Genomic DNA, 18,960 nt, shown 5'->3' on the forward strand with positions numbered 1-18,960 from the left:
AATATAATCGGATTAAGTACATTATATAAAAATACAACCTATTACATCTTTCAAGAGTTATTTTTCTCTTGACATTTTACTTATTTTCGTAAAAATACACATTACTTTACATTGTTTAAAAACGCAACACTAATATTGGAAGCATTTAGTGCAATAATAATGAAATGATAAACATTGATGCTAATATAAAAAAAAAAAAGAAAACATTTACACCGTTTTGTGCTTTGACAAAATAAAAATAAATTAAACAGACTTTAGAAGAAGTCGAAAATAAAGTCCAGAAGTGTACTCAATAATAAATTGAAAATACAGCATTTTATGATGCAGTCCTGAAACAAAATTAAATAAAAATAAAAAAAAAATCATTAATAATTCATTAAATATCTATAGCTTCCCATTTCTTCATTTTTAAATTTTTTTTAACGTTATAAACTCCAGCAAAATGCTTGTTATACGTTTAAAAAAAGTTTAAGTTAAAAAAAAAAATCGCTCCAAAATTCTACACGAAGTTTAATAACGCTAGAATGAGAAGTAAATAATAAATGTACGTAACTTTAGAGTAATGAAAACACAAACTAAAGTTTACCCGAAAAAGATACACACATATGTGTTTGTAAATGCAATATTTATTGGCAGCAAGTTATGGACTTTTAGGTATTCACCGTATAAAGATTACGAATGGATTTATTATAATTCTATAAGCACATTGGCAATGATTAAAAGCGCTAGACAATCAGACAAAACTTAATAAAATTTGGATGTAATTTAAGCATTTAGAAAGGTATAAATGTTATTATAAGTGAGCAAGTATAGTTTTTCAGTTTTTAAGGATTCGAAACGAACTGCCGTGAAAGCAGAAATCATTTTTAATGAAATCATGACCGACTAAAACATCGTTTTCTTGATATAATGTGACAACAGTATTATTTTCATTGCGTGTTCTTATGTCAAAAATATATTTTTACTGTAAACTGATTTTTGTTGTTTACATTACACTTAACGGGATTAGTGAATAATAAAAACGAAATTTTATTTTTATTTTCATTTATTATTAATTTTAGACGTCTTAATTAAGACGACTGTTATGCACGTTCAAACGTCCATTACCTTGCCCTCCCCATCCAGAAATGTATGATTTTTTTCATGCTTATAAATAGTCTGTAATTTGTATGAATTTGTACGACAATTTTCAGAATTTGTACGGAGCTCGTTTACCGAAAAAATTCGTTTTTTGCGGGAGGGGCTGGAATAACGTTATTCCAACCCTTCTCTCACAAGTAAAAATACATGTTTTACAAACATTTATTTTGCGATTAACTAGTACGTAATTTGTATGCATTCGTACGACTATTTTTAGAACTTGAACGGAGTTTGTTCACTGAGAAAAATTTGTTTTTCGTGGGACGGGCTGGAATAACGTTATTCTAGCCCTTCCTATCAGTAAAAATACACGTTTTACAAAAGTTTATTTTGAGAATAATTAGAACGTAATTTGTAAGAATTTGTATGACTATTTTCAGAATTTGTACAGAGCTTGTTCACCGAGAAAAATTCGTTTTTCGCAAGAGAAGCAGGAATAACGTTATTCCAAGCACTCCCACCACCATTGAAAATACACGTTTTACATACATTTATTTTGCGAATAATTAATACATAATTTGTATGAATTTGAACGACCATTTTGCCGCTTTTATCGATTAACAAAGTGTTATAATAACAAAATATAAAATATTTTTAGAAGAATTCTGTATGCTTAAAATCACTTATTTCATTATTTTCATTTTTTTATTATTGGTATTTATACAAAGGCATACTGCAAACATCCTATTTCTATTTTAAATATCTATATGTTAGAAAATAATGGCATAAGATAAAAATAGTAATTATTTTCATTTTTTTAAGAAATATCCGATAATATGTATTTTACTCGTATTTATAATATACTCGTATATTATACAAATAACATTTCATTTTAGTCATTCAGCTCTTCAGTGTTATGTTTACCATATGAACTGTGAGTGCAGTGTTTGTATAAAATATTTAATTTGGATTTATTTTTTGGGACATTATTTTGAAATAAAAATATAATTTTATTAAATATTTTAATGATTTATTACCTTTATTGTTAAAAATGTCTGGAAGAAAACCTGCAGTCGATTCGTCCAGGATATTAACGCAGTAATGTATTTCAAAGATCGAGTTATAGATTTAAATGACAGTAAAAAAAGTAAGTATAACTACATATTATACATACAATTTATTCGTTTACTTGGTTTATAAAAAAATATTTAATATAGTAAAATTTTTAAAATAATTTTCGGTAGTCAAAATACTCGATATTTTCAGAATTAAAACTTCTTATGCTTACGAAATGTTTTAGTGAAATTCAAAAATTTTTCCTTTTATTTTTAAAATAAATTATGAAGAAAATTGTATTCAAATTTATGCCATTCGTATTTAATTTATGTACACACAAGGAAATTTTATTATATTTTCACGATTTTTGGTCAAACTTAAATTATCTTACCGACTTTTTACGAAAACAAAATAAGAACTTGGATCTAATAGTTTATTATAAAATTTAAGTATTTGTATGAGAAAAATGTAGGAAAAAGAAGGCATATTGATATTAAAAAGTTACAGATATTAAGATTTAGATTATAGATCATATTAGATCTATAGTAAAAAAATACCTTTTTACATTCTATATACTTAAAAAAAAAAAATACTGAACAATTAACTTATTTGCTAATTTATTATGAGTATTTTTTTTCTCCAATGTGAATAAGTATGTTAATACTAAAAACAATAAATTTTATTTTATTTTACATAATGAATCACCACCATCATATACGTTTTTGTATTAAGTAGTATCAATTTGTTAAATATTTTGTGTTTGATATTTTCTGACTTGTTCATGAGAAAATGGCGTTCAGACATTTTCATTCGGGCAAGGAACATTTTCGAACGCCACCTTTTCGCGTCACGCTCAATACATATATTATTATAATATATATATATATATCTTTATATATAAAAATAGATTTATATCTGTTTGTCTGCATTCTTAACCCGCCATGATTCGCATCATGGTCTTTTAGACCGTAAGTTTACTATTTTACTAATAAGTCACTGTGAGTAATTCACTTTATTTCGTGAATTTTTTTACCTAATAATTACTATTTTTATCTTATGCCATTGTTATCTAACATATAGATGTTTAAAATAAAAATAGTATGTTTGTAGTATGCCTTTGTATAAATACTAATAATAAAATTATGAATATAATGAAATAAGTGATTTTAAGCGTACAGAATGCTTCTAAAAATATTTTATACTTTGTTAATATAACACTTTGTTAATCGATAAAAGCGGCAAAATGGTCGTTCAAATTCATACAAATTATGTATTAATTATTCGCAAAATAAATGTATGTAAAACGTGTATTTTCAATGGTGGTGGGAGTGCTTGGAATAACGTTATTCCTGCTCCTCTTGCAAAAAACGAATTTTTCTCGGTGAACGAGCTCCGTAAAAATTTTAAAAATATAGATATTAATTCATACAAATTACGTACTAATTATAAGCATGAAAAAAATCATACATTTCTGGATGGGGGACAGGGTAATGGACGTCACGTTCAACAGAAAATAAAGAAAAAGAAAGCAGCAATACATTATTTAAAACGTTGTTTTTTCGTTGTCATTTTTTCGCGTGCTCTTCGATCGATATCATTGCGCGAAAATACGAGTGTAAAAAAGAACCGGTAACTAATAATAGCTGTTGGTTTTAAATGAATTTATGTACTAGACAGAAGGACGCAGCAACAGAGGGTAGTTTGTATAAGGGCGTGCAATTATGATTTGATTTGACGGGGCGCGGATGGCGGAATACTAAACTAGGGTGACCATATTAAGAAAATAAATAAACGGGACAGCTGTTACTTCCCTCCTCTAAAAAAAAAAAATCCCTCATTCATGTACATTCACACATATTCACACAAATTTCGAGAGTTAAAGTCCAAATCTCAGTCATATCATAAACAATTATTTATTTTTTTTTTAATTTATTCTTTTTTATTAAAATAACCTAAATAATAAAATATTTTCATTTAATTATTAATAAATAATATTTTCTCTTAATTATTCATCAAAAAACACAATTTAGCAATTCAAAACGATTATAATTTTTAAACAATTAGAAAAATTTAATTTTTAATATTAAATTAAAATATTAAACAATGTATTGTTACATACAGTAGCGTACACTCATTCTTACCGACATAGGTCGAACATATTATATTAATACCGACTATCCACCCATTACCCAAAAACATTATCAAAGCAACTTCCATGGAGGTAATTTTGGAGCTTGAGGTAGTGAAACTTAGCACTTAAGTGATAAGCCTAGGTCTAATCGAGTTTCACAAGTTCAAAATTGAAATAAAATCTAGAAAATTGCAAGTATTTTTAATCGCATAATTTTTCGGGGGGTCAACCTACCCCCTTGATCCATGAGGTGTGCGCCACTGGTTATATATAGTTACTTCTACATTTTTTTAACAAGGAAAATTATACATCAAATATCTCTATTATTTATGAAATTTGTAATCCTTATTTTACACTTTCCACTGCTTTATCGTACTTTTCGGAAGAACTATTGAATTTAACAATTTTGGATATTTCAAAAGAAATTCATAAAATTGAGAACAAGTTAATTTTTTAAAGTGTTGTTTTGTAATTACTATTGATCTAAGGGTTTCCAGATTATAACTGTTTTTTTCATCAGTCTACAATTCATTTTTTATTGAAAAAATTCTTTCTACAGATGTATTTTTTCTGAGAATAACCAATAAGTATTCAATAATTGTAGAGAGATTGTTAAAAGAAATATCATTTTTTTTTCTAGTGTTTTAAATACATCACACCATTTTTCTGTGATATTTTTTGAAAATTTTTTCATTCCTCAATTTCAACTAATATCACATGAATAACATGATTATGTTCATCAAATAACTTAACTTCATTCACATTACAATCCTGGTTAAGTTTTTTTATTTTTAAATGGATATTAAATCCTCTTTTGAACGTCTACCCAAGCAGGAATATCTAATAATTGAGTTCAACGAACATTTTTGATCGGTTTAAAATTTTGATCGGTTTTCTATAATTAAACATATTTAGATATTTTATTTATAAGCATTAATATATTATATAATAAATAATAAGGAAATAACGGGATAAAAAGCGTCCCACTCGAAGTTATTGGGGACAACGGGACTTGATCAAAAAAAGATAGTCCCATTTTAAATGGGACGTTTGATCACCCTATACTAAACGCAAGAGCAAATAACAATAATAATAATAATAATAATAATAATAATAATTTGAGCGTACTTGAGAGTTTTGTAGTGTTCTTTTTCCACGCTGTTGTCCGGCGGTTCTCGTTCAAACGACAGTAACGTGAGCGCTGAAAATTATAAAAAAAATAAATGGAAATGGTTTAATATTAACGAAATTAAAAAGAGGTAATGCTTTGATTAAATAAATAAAAAAATATAAAAATAAAAAAAATGTCAATCAAAATTAACCTTTCTCGTTGAGCACCGGTGTAGTGAGTAGAAACAATACGAGATTGGAGTTTTTTTCGTACGGACAAGCCGCTTGTTTCCATGAAATGAATTCGGTTACCTGTTTGGCCAACTGCCAGAACTTCTCGAAATTGATGTGGCCGTTGTCGAGTCTGGAAAAGAAAACGTAATTCGTTTTGAACACTGAGACACACAGCGGCAATCGGAAAGAGCTTTTTGATAACTCTGTCCCTCCCTAACACCAAAGATCGTGTTGTTCGTGTTGTAGTAACCACAAATCTATTTGAGGTGTATACCGTATACCCCATATGGTATACATCACATAGTTGCTCATTATTTAAGTCTTAATCATTTCGAAGAAGGTTAATACCCCCTCCCCCATATAAGCACCTATTGTACACTAGTCTCATTTGCAATCAAGTTGAATATTTATATATATTATTTATACATACTATTATTATTGATGGTACAGAGTATAAGGTCTATTTCATTTTTAAATCGTTTTTTTTTTTATTTTTCAAGCACAGTAAATGTTTTTTTATTTAGATTTTATGTAGTTTTATAATGCAGATTTTAATTATACGGTTTATGGTTTTTAGGTAACGGTATGATAAGATATTATTTATGGCGTTAACCTTAAAAATAATAGTTAATATGAAAACTTGAACTTAAAATTAAAACCCATGTTTTTTCAATATATTTCGTTTTTATATGAATTTCAAAGATGCCAAAAAGAAAATACTATATACTAGCGTTTGGTCTTTGAAATAATAATTTCAAAACCTACCTACCGAGCAAACATAAATTTTATATTCATAATCAATTAATATACATGGAGATAATAAATGCCAAAACTTAAATGAACTCAAACATACTAATATGTGTACATAATATTGCTTATTTCAGTTTGTTTTATTTAACTACTGAAATAATAAATAAATACAAAATAACTAAAATATTAAGTTCCCATATATATATATATATATATATATATATATATATATATATATAGAACGGTTTTAAGAGAGCGAGAATAAACTCGTATACAGTATGTTATCGATAGTTGGAAATACAGTACAACTCTACACGTATTACATAAATTTGAATTATTTTTTTATTTTGATACCTAACAAACTTTATTACATACTTATTAAGCTTATTAAACTAATTGTATGACATTTAATTTTGCGTATGCCCACGAGTTTTTTTTAAATGCTAAATCCCCCTTTTTTCCGATAATTTTTGTAACCCAAATTTTTTATGTATTTGAATAGCCAAACCAACTTCCTACATCAAAAATTAGCAGAGTTATCGATATTTAAATGTTTGATATTGGTTGAAATAGTTTTATTGATACATTTGGATAATCACAAATTTCATTAAATTTATAAACAATAATATTCAAAAATATCAATTTCATTTTCATTTTTGGATATTTTAAATTAATAAATTATAGGTACAAGTTTTTCAACTATTTCACTACTATGGTTATCTGATTTAAATACGTTAAATTGAATGCCTTAATTTGAAATAGGCTAGTGAAATAACCAGTTTCGTTGCATTTGTTTCGCAGTGACATCATTGCGAATTTGCCTGCGTCAATTATTTTAAAATAAATCTCATAAGTTCATACATAAGATAGTTTTTAGTTTGAAAAAATTATGAATAATTCAGAAAAAGTTTATATGCTTTTCATTTACCAGGAATGTAAAAAAAAATTCATTCTACGCTGTACATGTTTATGCTGAACGTTAGCCGGGTATGTTTATTGATTATTTTTCATTGTTTGAATTTTGGATATTATGTAATAATTAGTCGAAGTAATGAAATAATTTTTTTTTGATTTTTCTAAATTCAGATAGGCAACACCCGCCATATAGTTATTTGTATACGTTAGAAAGAATAATACAAAAGTGAATGTCAACCAATAAACCAAACAAGATGAGCCAATGCATTCTAACCTATCGACAGGTAAAAGGCAAAATGAGGCAACATAATAATAATAATAATAATAATAATAATATTATATACTACACGAATGAAGTACGGTTGTTGCGAAAATTAACAGAACATTCGATCAGACAAGTGTTATTGTTCTCCTAATCATTTAGCAATGAAATAAATAAATAATGGTACAATCGAAACTAACAAAAATTGTGTTTGTCAAGTGCTACTAATATAAAATACATTCAATGCCGTATATATATAATAAAATATTTACATATATATTTTTTTCTTTTTAATTTGCCTTTGTTCGCACATTACAGTAAAAAAAAACATATGTTTTACAAATTCAAATATCTGTCAAATTGTCTATTAGTCGAAATATTTAACTATTCATAAAATGTAATTGACCGAATGTCATTATTCTTATGAATAATATATATCTTATTGAGGCAAAATTAAAATTATAATTATATATAACGATGATTATTATAGGAAATATATTTCATATTATCAATATTATAATAGGTGATAAACGCTGAAAGTAAGAACCAATGCGCTATGCGTTTTGTCGCTTGATGAACAGTATTTTCATTAGTCTCACTTATACTCTATAAAATATATTTAGTCCTTTCATTTATAACATTTCTGTTCGTAAATATCGCTTGCACCCAAATTTATAAATAAAATACCTCATTACTAAACGGTCAAAACAATACTTAATTATAAATCATTAAGAATACTAATATAGCTTGTGCGATCGAATACTTTAATTATCGATTGTCCCGTAGTGTACAACATGTCATTGAGCCCCGAAATGCCGCTTAGCTCTTTTTGCTATTAATCAATCGATATTATGATCATCGTATCATAAATACGTATCATATATCGTATCACATGCTATATTTTTTTCAGTAAATCGTTCATAATAATCATATATTTTTTTAAAGTTAGAATAGTGCCAACTAATATTATATAATCTTTTTAATTTCGTTATATATTAATATTCAATTGTATTTCATTACCTATTTCGGCAACCTTCATTTAAAAAGTAAATGTCTTTGACCAGTAACGAAAAGAACGGTATGACTACCCTTTGACGTTGATCGGTAGCACCGGCGCTTCTCCATAAAGCCGCTTTCAGCGTTGATCGATAGCTACTGAAATTTGACGACGGATCCATGTACTGTTCCAGAATGGTAAACTTGGCCGACTGTTGCACTTTATGCCACTGTTCACAAGAGGAAAAATGAGAGAGAAATTAAATTAATTAACGAGTTGATGTAATTATCTGAACAGTATATACCTGAGGTTTCAAAACTGTGGTCAGAGATAAGTAAAAATAAATCAAAAAGATGAATATAAAATAAGATTATGGAAAAACTGAATATTTTGTAAATAAAAAATAAAATTTTATTCTAAATTTCTAGTTTGAATAAAAACAGGTAATAACAATTATTAAGGTGGCTGAAGTGGGTCGACAAAAACATGTAAAACAACCCAAATGCCAGACAAAGTTGTAAAGCTCTAGATTGGTCAATTTTAACTTAGAAAACCAATTTTGCTTTTTATTTAAGTCTTCTAGGTTCCAATCGAAGCGATTTTTTATATTTCAAAAATTGAACAAGGAATAAGGTCTCATTATACGTTGGAATATTATTTTTAGCGAGCGTTTACCGTTTTCTTTAGTCTGCTAATCGGTGACATGTTGAGTCCGGCGATGATGGCCATCAAAGAGTTGAAATTGCCCACGTTGAAACATTCTCTCGCAGTCTCGATCCAGAACTCGATTGTTTTAACTCGTTGCTTTTTTTTCGAATGCTGAAAATGTGCAAAAATGATAACGTGCACTTTGCCGTAGTTTGCTTACACGCCGAGAGACCTGCACACGACGTGATATGCACTTCGCGAAGGGCCACATGACGTATTACGCACGGCTCATTTATATAAATAAATAATGATACGTACTTTGCATATTTCCGACGCCACTAAATAACTGAGTCGGTTGAACCAGTGGACGTATGATTCGAGATTTCTGGTTTTCTTCATGTCCTTGAAAGACGAATCTATGTGAGGACTATCCTTTGCGAATGCTTGCACGAATTCCTCGGGCCCAATGAACGACAGTCTCTCGAGCTCGACGAGAGTAAGCTGTTCACCCAGCAATGACGCGCTGGAACACACTTCCATCGTGTCCGTCTGCAAATGTCCAATAAAAAAATACATTAGAGGAAAACAGAAAAAATGTAATAGACGCGTATAGAATATTGTTTTGCCGTGTACGAGACAGTGGTTTTTTTTTTTTTTTTTTTTTTTTTATCGAACGCGTGTATATGCATATAAATATGACCAAATTCCGTTGAGCGAGTAATATATTATACGGGGGTGGTGGTGATAATATTGCGGGAACTGCAAACCCCAAACTTTACGGTGAAGCTATTAATCGAGAACAGAACAATAGTGGTAAAAAAAAAAAAAGAAAAATGAATAGTTAAATAATAAAACAAAGGGAATTAATTATGGGCAAAAAAAATAGGTTATTTTACGACCGTGTTTATGCTTTCGAGAGTCGTAGTAATATGCGGGATAATTATCATAATCGTTACGAAGAGGTGTACAGTAAAAAATTGCCAAAAAAATTATACAAAGATAATACTCCGTGACGAGGTGTAGTTGACGGCGTTTACTAGTTGGGTCACGAAGACCCTTATTTAATCTAGTTAAGTCCTAGTGTTTTTCAGGTAAAACACTAATTGAGTCCCAGTATTTTTCCGGTAGAACATTAGTTGGGTCTCACGATTTTACAAGTACTACTTCTATTTGTGTACATATAAAAAAAAAAAAAAACAATTTTCTTCTCATTTTAATAGGCTAGGGACTGTCAGTCATCTATTTTTTTTAAAAAAAAATTTCTAATATATGGTATATAATTATTGATTGAAAATTAGAATACTGGTATATGGTAAATAAACAAATTAAATGATTAAAAAATGAAAAAATGTATACAATTAGAAAAAAAAAACTTAAATGATAGAGCTTTTAAAAGCTCAAAACTATTAATTTTTTGACATTATCAAGTGTATCAATATATCGAACTCATATACTATCGTTTTTATAATCGGACCCAAATAGTTGTTTATATTTATCATAAATATTATCTGAGATACGCCAGTAGTTAATGCTTCTGACGAAAATATTTCGTCCTCATATCTAATGCGCGTTTCACACAAAAGTAGCGCATAGGTGTATTTTCCGTTTCCAAAAAAAAGGGTTGGATTCACGACCTCGATGATCGTATCAGACGGGTTTTTTGGCGTGAAAATAAAAAGACATTATCGCGCTCCCAAAAAACGGCCCTGGGTGGGAATGGCAGAGAGAGGGCGAAGAGAAGTTCATCGAAAATCAATTGTCAAATCGATCAAACGCAGAGCGCGAATAGGAGTGAAGGAGCAATAATAGAGCGGAGAGGAGAGTGAGAGAACGAGACCGGGAAACGTCTTTAGCGCGCGTGACGTTATACATCACCGTCAGTCTTTTGTGCGTCGCGCGACATGTACACCGCGAACCACCACCAGCAGTTGCAATAATACGAAGCGTAGAGGGAAAAGAGCAATAGGAGGGTAAAAAATGAATAATATCCAATCGGTCGAGTACGCTATTTATATTACGACCGCCACCACTATTTATTTTTATTTTTTTTTCCCGCACTCCCGATCACCGCCGCCACCGCCATCCTTTTCCTCATCCTGCGACGAATCCGAATAATACGCACCACCACCGCAACCACAAGATTTATATGTATATAATATCATTCCCATGCGACGACATTCACCCCCTTACCCCACCAGCACCGTACACCGAGAGTGTGATTTTTTATACATTTTTCGCACCGGTGCAGTACTGGTATACATGTACTACGGTAGGGTACCACCACGACCACTATATCTACATTATACCCGCCTCGAAAACGAATCGTTATTCTTTTTGGGAGCGATGCTACCGCCTCCGCACGGGCAGGATAACACTACTGGTCGTCACGCCCAGAAAACAATATCATTACAATAAATAGTCTCTAGGTTTTTTTTTTTCTTGCATTGTGGTCTCGGGTCTGTAGCATATTCTTTCTCACTCACTCTTTCTCACTCGTAAAAAACGATATACATATCTCGATCAAGCTCTCAGTCTTATATCATTCTTTATTTATATATATATATATAAAGTTATTATTGTAAATGGATTATCACTGATGGTTTTTAATTCCGAATATTACCTCCGATATATGCCCCATAACATAATATTTTATCTCTAATAGATTCGATAGACGTGCATATACATATAGGGAACACTGGAAGCTCTGGATGAAATCCGATGATAAGTATAATTAAACCGCATTGTCGTACACGGTATATGCTCGTGGATTTTAAACTAGCGTTTGTTGAGCACACGAATTTTATATCTTCGGAAGTCTTCTCTCTGATCATGTACCTACCGTGTTGGATATGAAAAGTTAATTTGTGCACGTAAATATGCACGGAAAACAATACGTGTTAGGATATAAAAGGTTAATTTGTACACATAAATATAGAGAACAATGCTCGGTTAGTAACGCGGAAGCGCAAATAATATTAACCGCAGGGGCTCAATACATAAAGGCTAAGGACGAGCACATGAGTCCATATTAACGCATTATCAGGTAGACGTGGTTTCCTTTGAAAATACAAAAACCAAATACGAGAGTTTATACGAATACCAAAAAAAAAAAAAAAAAAAAAAAAAACAATTACAATATTGTATCAATATACACAAAAACGTGCTTTGTGCATGTTAAGTTTTACACTGAAACAATCGCCATTTACAAATTCGTTCGGAAATCGAAAATATAATCCGTTTACGAGTAACGAAAAACCACTAGGAGTATATTCTTTATAATGTGGTGCGCTGATAAAAACTCGTAAATATCACATATTTATAGTCATGAGGGATTTAGTATTGTTATTTATGTTTCGATGTGAACATTATAATTATTTATTTTACATGCGTTGGTTATGGCATAGAAACGTATTAGGCCGAATGATCGACTTTGTTTAAATGATCAATAAATACAATTATTCGATCTCAAATTAATGATTAAAAGCATAAGATAACCTTAAAGTAGCCAACGTTATATAATATAAGTTTTCATAAATTAAATACGTACTATAAGTACAAAAAGTGTACAGAACGCAATGAAAATAAATTGTACATAGTTTTATATCGAACCTTTAATCGGGAATGGCATTTAATTATTGATGTTCAACAATTTATCGAAACATCCTTCATTATGGACACATCAACAATATTCCAAAGTAAATACATAAAATATGTTGACTCAATCTGATTTTAATTAATATCAAAGTTGAAATGAAACAAGAATTTACGGATAATTCCTTCGCCAAGGCGTTAGAAAATCGTTTAACTGGAACGATGATCTAATTATCGAATTATTTCATATAGTGGTAAAAATTTAAAGTTTAAATAAAAAATTCCATATGGTTAATTGCAAATGCTGTTATTCATTATTTATAATCATAATTAGATTTTAAAATATGTATTACTAAGAAAAAAAAATCTTTAAAATTATAAGTTAACCTAATAATTTGCATATTTATATTATCATATTGAATACGTTTGAAAACAAACCATAAATTGTACAAAATTATAATAAGTAATAAATTCAAAATTCATTCCTTTTTAACAAAATAGTTTAAGTTCCGAATATAAATTCTATACTTATTTTATATTTTTAAGATATAATGAAAAAAAAAAATCTAGTTATAAGGGGTTTCAGTGCTATATTAATTATTGTTAAATACGAAAATTACATTTTAAATTATGATAACTTTTTTTAAGATAAATTAAGTACTACCAATTTATATAATACTATAGTAAAATTGAACATTCATTAAATGCAAATAGGAAATTCAAAATAATTTTAAATAATAATTGTCTTTTTTATTTACACGTAAAAGTTTTATAATTTGATAGGTGCGTAGAACATAAATCGAGTTTGTAAGCAGAATTAAATTTAATAGGAAAAAGTAATGTTAATTGTCTAACGTCAAATTTTGAAAATATTTTAGGTATACCTATATATGGGTATACTATATATAGGATAAGTATACTTATTATAAATATAAAAAAAAAAACTATATATTGAACATTATAATTTAAATAATCACATTGATTTAATAGTTTTGTACAAAAAATATTTTTCAAATTTAAATGGTTGACATTTTTAAATGGATTTTATATTTTTGGAGTATCAACAACAAATTATTATACTTAAAAAGTCGAATCAATGTTTTTTTGTGATATATTTTATACACTGTATTTGTTGTATAGAATATTTTCGTGATCTTGGAAATGTTGACTATTAGGGTATAAAGGATAATTATATATATAATATTATATATACGTATATTTTATATACGACGATAGTATTATTAGTAATTTTGAATCGTCTTCATCGGTCTATGAAATAAATTTACCATCTTTATTATCAGTATAATTATATTACCTATAAATTATGCTTTATTGATATATTTCAACGTGTATCCATTGTTTTTGGAATATAATGTTTTGTGTATTAAAACAAGCACTGTTCTTATGCGGTTTGATTTACTGGTATCGAGCGAAGATTTATTTTTTTCTTTTATGTGTAGCGATGTGATTTACATGTATGACAGGTAGTATACGTAAGCTTCTGAGATCTATACTAAAGTAAAGTCTATACTATTTTTTGTACAAGAAAATCTAGGAATAGTCATTGTCATGGTTCCATTCCATCGGCATTACATGGATTATATATTGTGCCGCGTTCGCTGTTAATGCGTGTTAGGGAATTAGTTCATTTCCGTGGTGTTTTCGCTGAACAAAAATATAAAGCCATCGACAACCGAACAAATATGACACCTCCAGAGTGAATAAACATTCAACTTAAATACATATCTGCATGTATTATACCCTGTCAGCCGGAAAGATATATACTGATAATATAAGCTCCGACGTCGGAGTACAACTATTACAGTAATATTTCCTCGTAAAACGTTCTACCCATTGGTAAAAACAGTTATGGGATCCGTTCAATGATTACTTAGAAAATCTAGTACAGTTATAGGAACTATCTATACAACTAGTTTACGTGGCCAAATAATGTAACAATCAAATAATAATTTCTAGCCGAATGAATTATAATATTGTCGATATTGTGCTTTAACAACAAAGCGTTGTTTAACTTGTAATTCTATACGGAAAATATTTTCCAGAACATTTTCTCGGTGCGTTTCAGGCACAATTGTAAACGGTGTACGATTGTAACGGCGTCCTGGATAAATCGCATGTAATCGATTTGTACATTTATATTTTTTGGCACCTGCATTTGAACTTGCGAAGAAAACCGGTAAAAATAAAACTAAAAAAACGCAAGGTGATATTATCGGACAAAAAGTGTTCGTACGTGTAATATAACATTAACGAGCAGATTATTATCATACGACACGTAGTGCAACAACAATTCGATGTATATTTGAATATATTGTAAGAATACGCCACTAATGTTCAACCAGGTAAATATATTATAGTGACGATGCTTAACAAAGCCGTGATATTTAAATACGCTTGAGTTGAAAGCTAATAACTGAAAAGCAACGCGTTTAAACGACTGTTACTTTCATTTTAACCTATTTGTTTTTCTATTGCACGGTGCAAGTGTAATAACGTAACTATCAAAATATAGTTCCCAAGGCCAAACTTAAAAAACACTCTATTTCTTGGCACGTCCGAAATGCTTGTTCGGCTATTGATTACGAGACCGAGTTGATATCATCTTTAATAGGTATAGTTGCGTCGTTACGTAGCCCGTTTTGCTATCCGCAAAAATTACACACATAAAGCGTGACCATGTAATAACAGTGGAAAAACATCTGCGGGCCGTTTTCTGTAGAGGACTGTATACATAATAACACGATAATAAACGAGAGATTAAGACGATGTACGCGGTCCACGGTCCATTAATTCGAAACGGCGACCAGATGTGCGCCACTCGCAGTGCGACGGTGGTTGTAAAAAAATATTAGTCTAATAATTCCCTAAGAAACTTAAAAACAAAAGCTATTTGAAAAATGCGCACGGTGATTTATGGTCACGGACGACACGTGTGAATACGTATACGTATATATGTGCGTGCTTGCGTGTATGTATATAAGTATTATCCAACTCGACATGCGAACGATGAAAACGATGTTTTCGTAGGACGGATGAAAAAATAAAAACTTTTACGCCGACGCTTCCAAGTCGGAGAGCGTGGAAGGTTAGCAGAATACCGCTTTATTGTCCGTCACTACGGTTCCGAGCGGTGGTAGACTAAATATTGAAATTGTTAACAACCCCCTCCCCTCCGACATAGACACTCGTTTTCTTGCGGTTTATACCACCACGTCCATGTTATGATGCCTTTGGTCCAACTTTTTCCTGCGTTCTAGCGGCAGTTATTGTTTTTTCTACTTTTTTATTTATTATTATTATCAGTATTATAGTTGTTAAAAAAGTTATTCGCCGATCTCGCATAAACCACCCCCTCCGCTATATACGTGTATATTTTATTTACACGTATTAATCATTCAAAATCCATACATTTTTCGAACAATTAGTGTTTTTTCAACGTTAAACAATGCAGTTATTTGTTTTACTCATTTTTGTGCGTTAAATCAAATAATTGTTCTATGATAATTCATTAATAATTCGTAGTTATCAATACTATGCAGCGTATTATTTAACTAAAAGTTTATATTTTTAATATATTTAAAAAAATGGTCTGACTCCTGACTGTATAATGAAATTAAAAATATACGTGATTGCCATTTAAAAAATGTAAAAATTAATGACTACGAGTCCACGTCATTAATTATATAGAAATAATATAATTTTTTTCTCCAAAACATAAATTTACCGAGAAAATGAAAAAATTGTTTAAAACGTTAAAATAACTGCACTGTGTATTATAATTTACATACATATATAGATCCATATACACATAACACATGCAAAAAATTCATTCATGCGCGTATATATATATATTGTCATTATTTAGTACATTGCGTACGTGCACGATTTGTTTTTCATCAATTTAACCCTTTTCGGGTTGAAGCACACACACACACACACAACCATTAAGTTACGTATATATGATATAATATTTTATATGATAATGATGACGCCGTGCATTAGACGTTCAGAATTATAACGTACATGAAACCCATGCCAGATTTTCATTACACACGACACGGCTACGGAATGAAAAACAATATTCTCTTTTTCTTATTTCAATATGTTTCACAATTTCACTCTGAACGCGTAAACGTGTATTTCTCGAAAGGACCGCATTTGTTCGTTAATAATACAACAACGCGCGAAACCTTCTGTTTACAAACGAATTTCCAGTTCATTAATATACCCTGCGTTTACTTATATATATATTATAGGAACATGTTTGTGCTTGTACCCCATACCCAATAAGTATTGTTACTTTTTTCTATTAATAATTAAATGTAAAAAGCTGTTTTTTTTTAAAAAAAAAAATGTGCGCTTTGGGAGTTTTAAATCTTCGGAAAGTTAATAGTTTATTTTATAAATTTATTTATGAGATGATTTTCTAACAGTTAATTCCTAAAAACATTCGTAATTTTTTTTAGAAGCTTTTTATGTCATTCATACTTTACGTTCTTCATTATAATTACAATAATTACATTTTTTTACCCTTAGTTGTTTATTAAAATATTATTAACTTTGAATTTCAAAAACCTGATTGCGATTTAGTTATTCATGGTTTTAGTGATATATTCCAGTTTAAACCACTATGTTATTAATCCAAACCTAAAAAAACTATAATAACCAACTATTTTTATAGTATTAATAAACAGTTCAATAAGTTCACCATAAGATAGTTCATGATTAATACAAAAAAGTTATATCAATGAATTTCCAGCTCAAAAATAAGATAGTTTGATAGACTATAGTAAATTTGTGATTATAAAAAAAAAAAAAAGAAAAAATAGAGAGAGAACAGTAAAATTAAAAAAAAATACCATCACTTTTCAAGAAATTTAAATTTTTAATATTTTTCTACGTATGGATATATGTATAATGCAATGATAATATATTTTCGATTAATTTAATACAATTATATTTGTTCTATTGTTAAATAAATATATTCTTAAAATAGAACTTATCAAATGTATTAAATATTTAATAGACAACGGTGCCAATACTTAATGATTGGTTCAAATGTATAAAAATATCTATACGCATTTCTCATGTGTATTGTTATATGAATTTACTGTACTAAAACATTGTAACAAGATTATTGACAAATAAAAATTTCATCAAAAAATAAAATATTCATAATTATATGATCGCTGATAAAAGTCTGAATTCAAAATATTTTATGTACAGTAAAAATATAATAGAAAAAACGTTTACTTATAATATGTGAACCCGTAAAAAGAAAAAATGTCTTATCAAAAGAAACATTCGATTGAAAGAATTTAATATTTTTTGCAGTGGTTTTGTTCGGTTTACCTTGGGTATAGAGTTTTATGAGTCTTCTAATGAATTTTTACTGTGCGAAAACATGTTCACAAGAAAAAAAAAGAAATGTCATCTTACATAACAAAAAAGCAGTCCTTATTATTATTTTGTTCAGAATCTCAGAATAACCACTCATTTTTTTAATGGGTAAAAGCCTACATACTCTACTCGTGGCATATTTACATGTATACTTTTGTCAGTTTGAAAACATTAAAATGTGGGTACATGTTGTAGTCGAAAAGCTTTTAAATTATGCATAAAATCTGGCTGAAATATAAAAGGAAACGTATACATGATAAAGTAATTTAAGGGAGATACCTTATACTTCATTTTAAAATCGCCTTGGCTGTATCTAAATGCATAGTCACTGGTTAAGATATCAGATTCTAACCCGGCCTGAGAGAAGTAAATGCCAACGTCCCTCCTGACACACGTAATTTAGTATTCTACAATAACTGCCGAATTATAAGTATCGTAGCGTTGAAATTTCTAATAGAAAAAGAAAAGAACCAAAAAAAAAAAAAAACGTTTTAAATTTTTTCATATCACTATACCTAAAGTTTGCTGTCCTTTTATCGCCACAATGTATTTATAACTTTAACAGTGCATTGATTTTTATAACGAATCTACTGTTGGCGTATATGCTAGTGGTAATTTGTCTTTTACGCTTCAAAAACTTTCAATATTTCGGCGCTAAGCAAAGTGTCAAATAACCGTCAAGGATTCCTTGTATAAAATAATGAAGAAGTTTTAAACTCGTTTTGGAAGTTGAACAAATTTCAAAATTACTTCCGAATTCGGATG

At 29.2% G+C, this 18,960-nt stretch overlaps 1 protein-coding gene across 1 annotated transcript in view; it reads right to left on the reverse strand.

Moving 5' to 3' along the window:
• The window catches only part of LOC112688551, a 176,598-nt gene continuing 157,638 nt past the window's right edge, over positions 1-18,960 (reverse strand). Inside the window, exons 7-12 of the mRNA XM_025561807.1 lie at positions 9,502-9,732; positions 9,211-9,354; positions 8,559-8,764; positions 5,590-5,741; positions 5,396-5,468; positions 1-329 (exon numbers count right to left, since the gene is read on the reverse strand). Coding sequence (XP_025417592.1) covers positions 317-329; positions 5,396-5,468; positions 5,590-5,741; positions 8,559-8,764; positions 9,211-9,354; positions 9,502-9,732 — 819 coding nt within the window. The 3' untranslated portion in view covers positions 1-316. The remainder of the gene's footprint in view (positions 330-5,395; positions 5,469-5,589; positions 5,742-8,558; positions 8,765-9,210; positions 9,355-9,501; positions 9,733-18,960) is intronic.

The sequence above is a fragment of the Sipha flava genome, unplaced genomic scaffold, assembly GCF_003268045.1.
Source record: "Sipha flava isolate LNK unplaced genomic scaffold, YSA_version1 39_pilon_pilon, whole genome shotgun sequence".
NCBI lineage: Eukaryota > Metazoa > Arthropoda > Insecta > Hemiptera > Aphididae > Sipha > Sipha flava.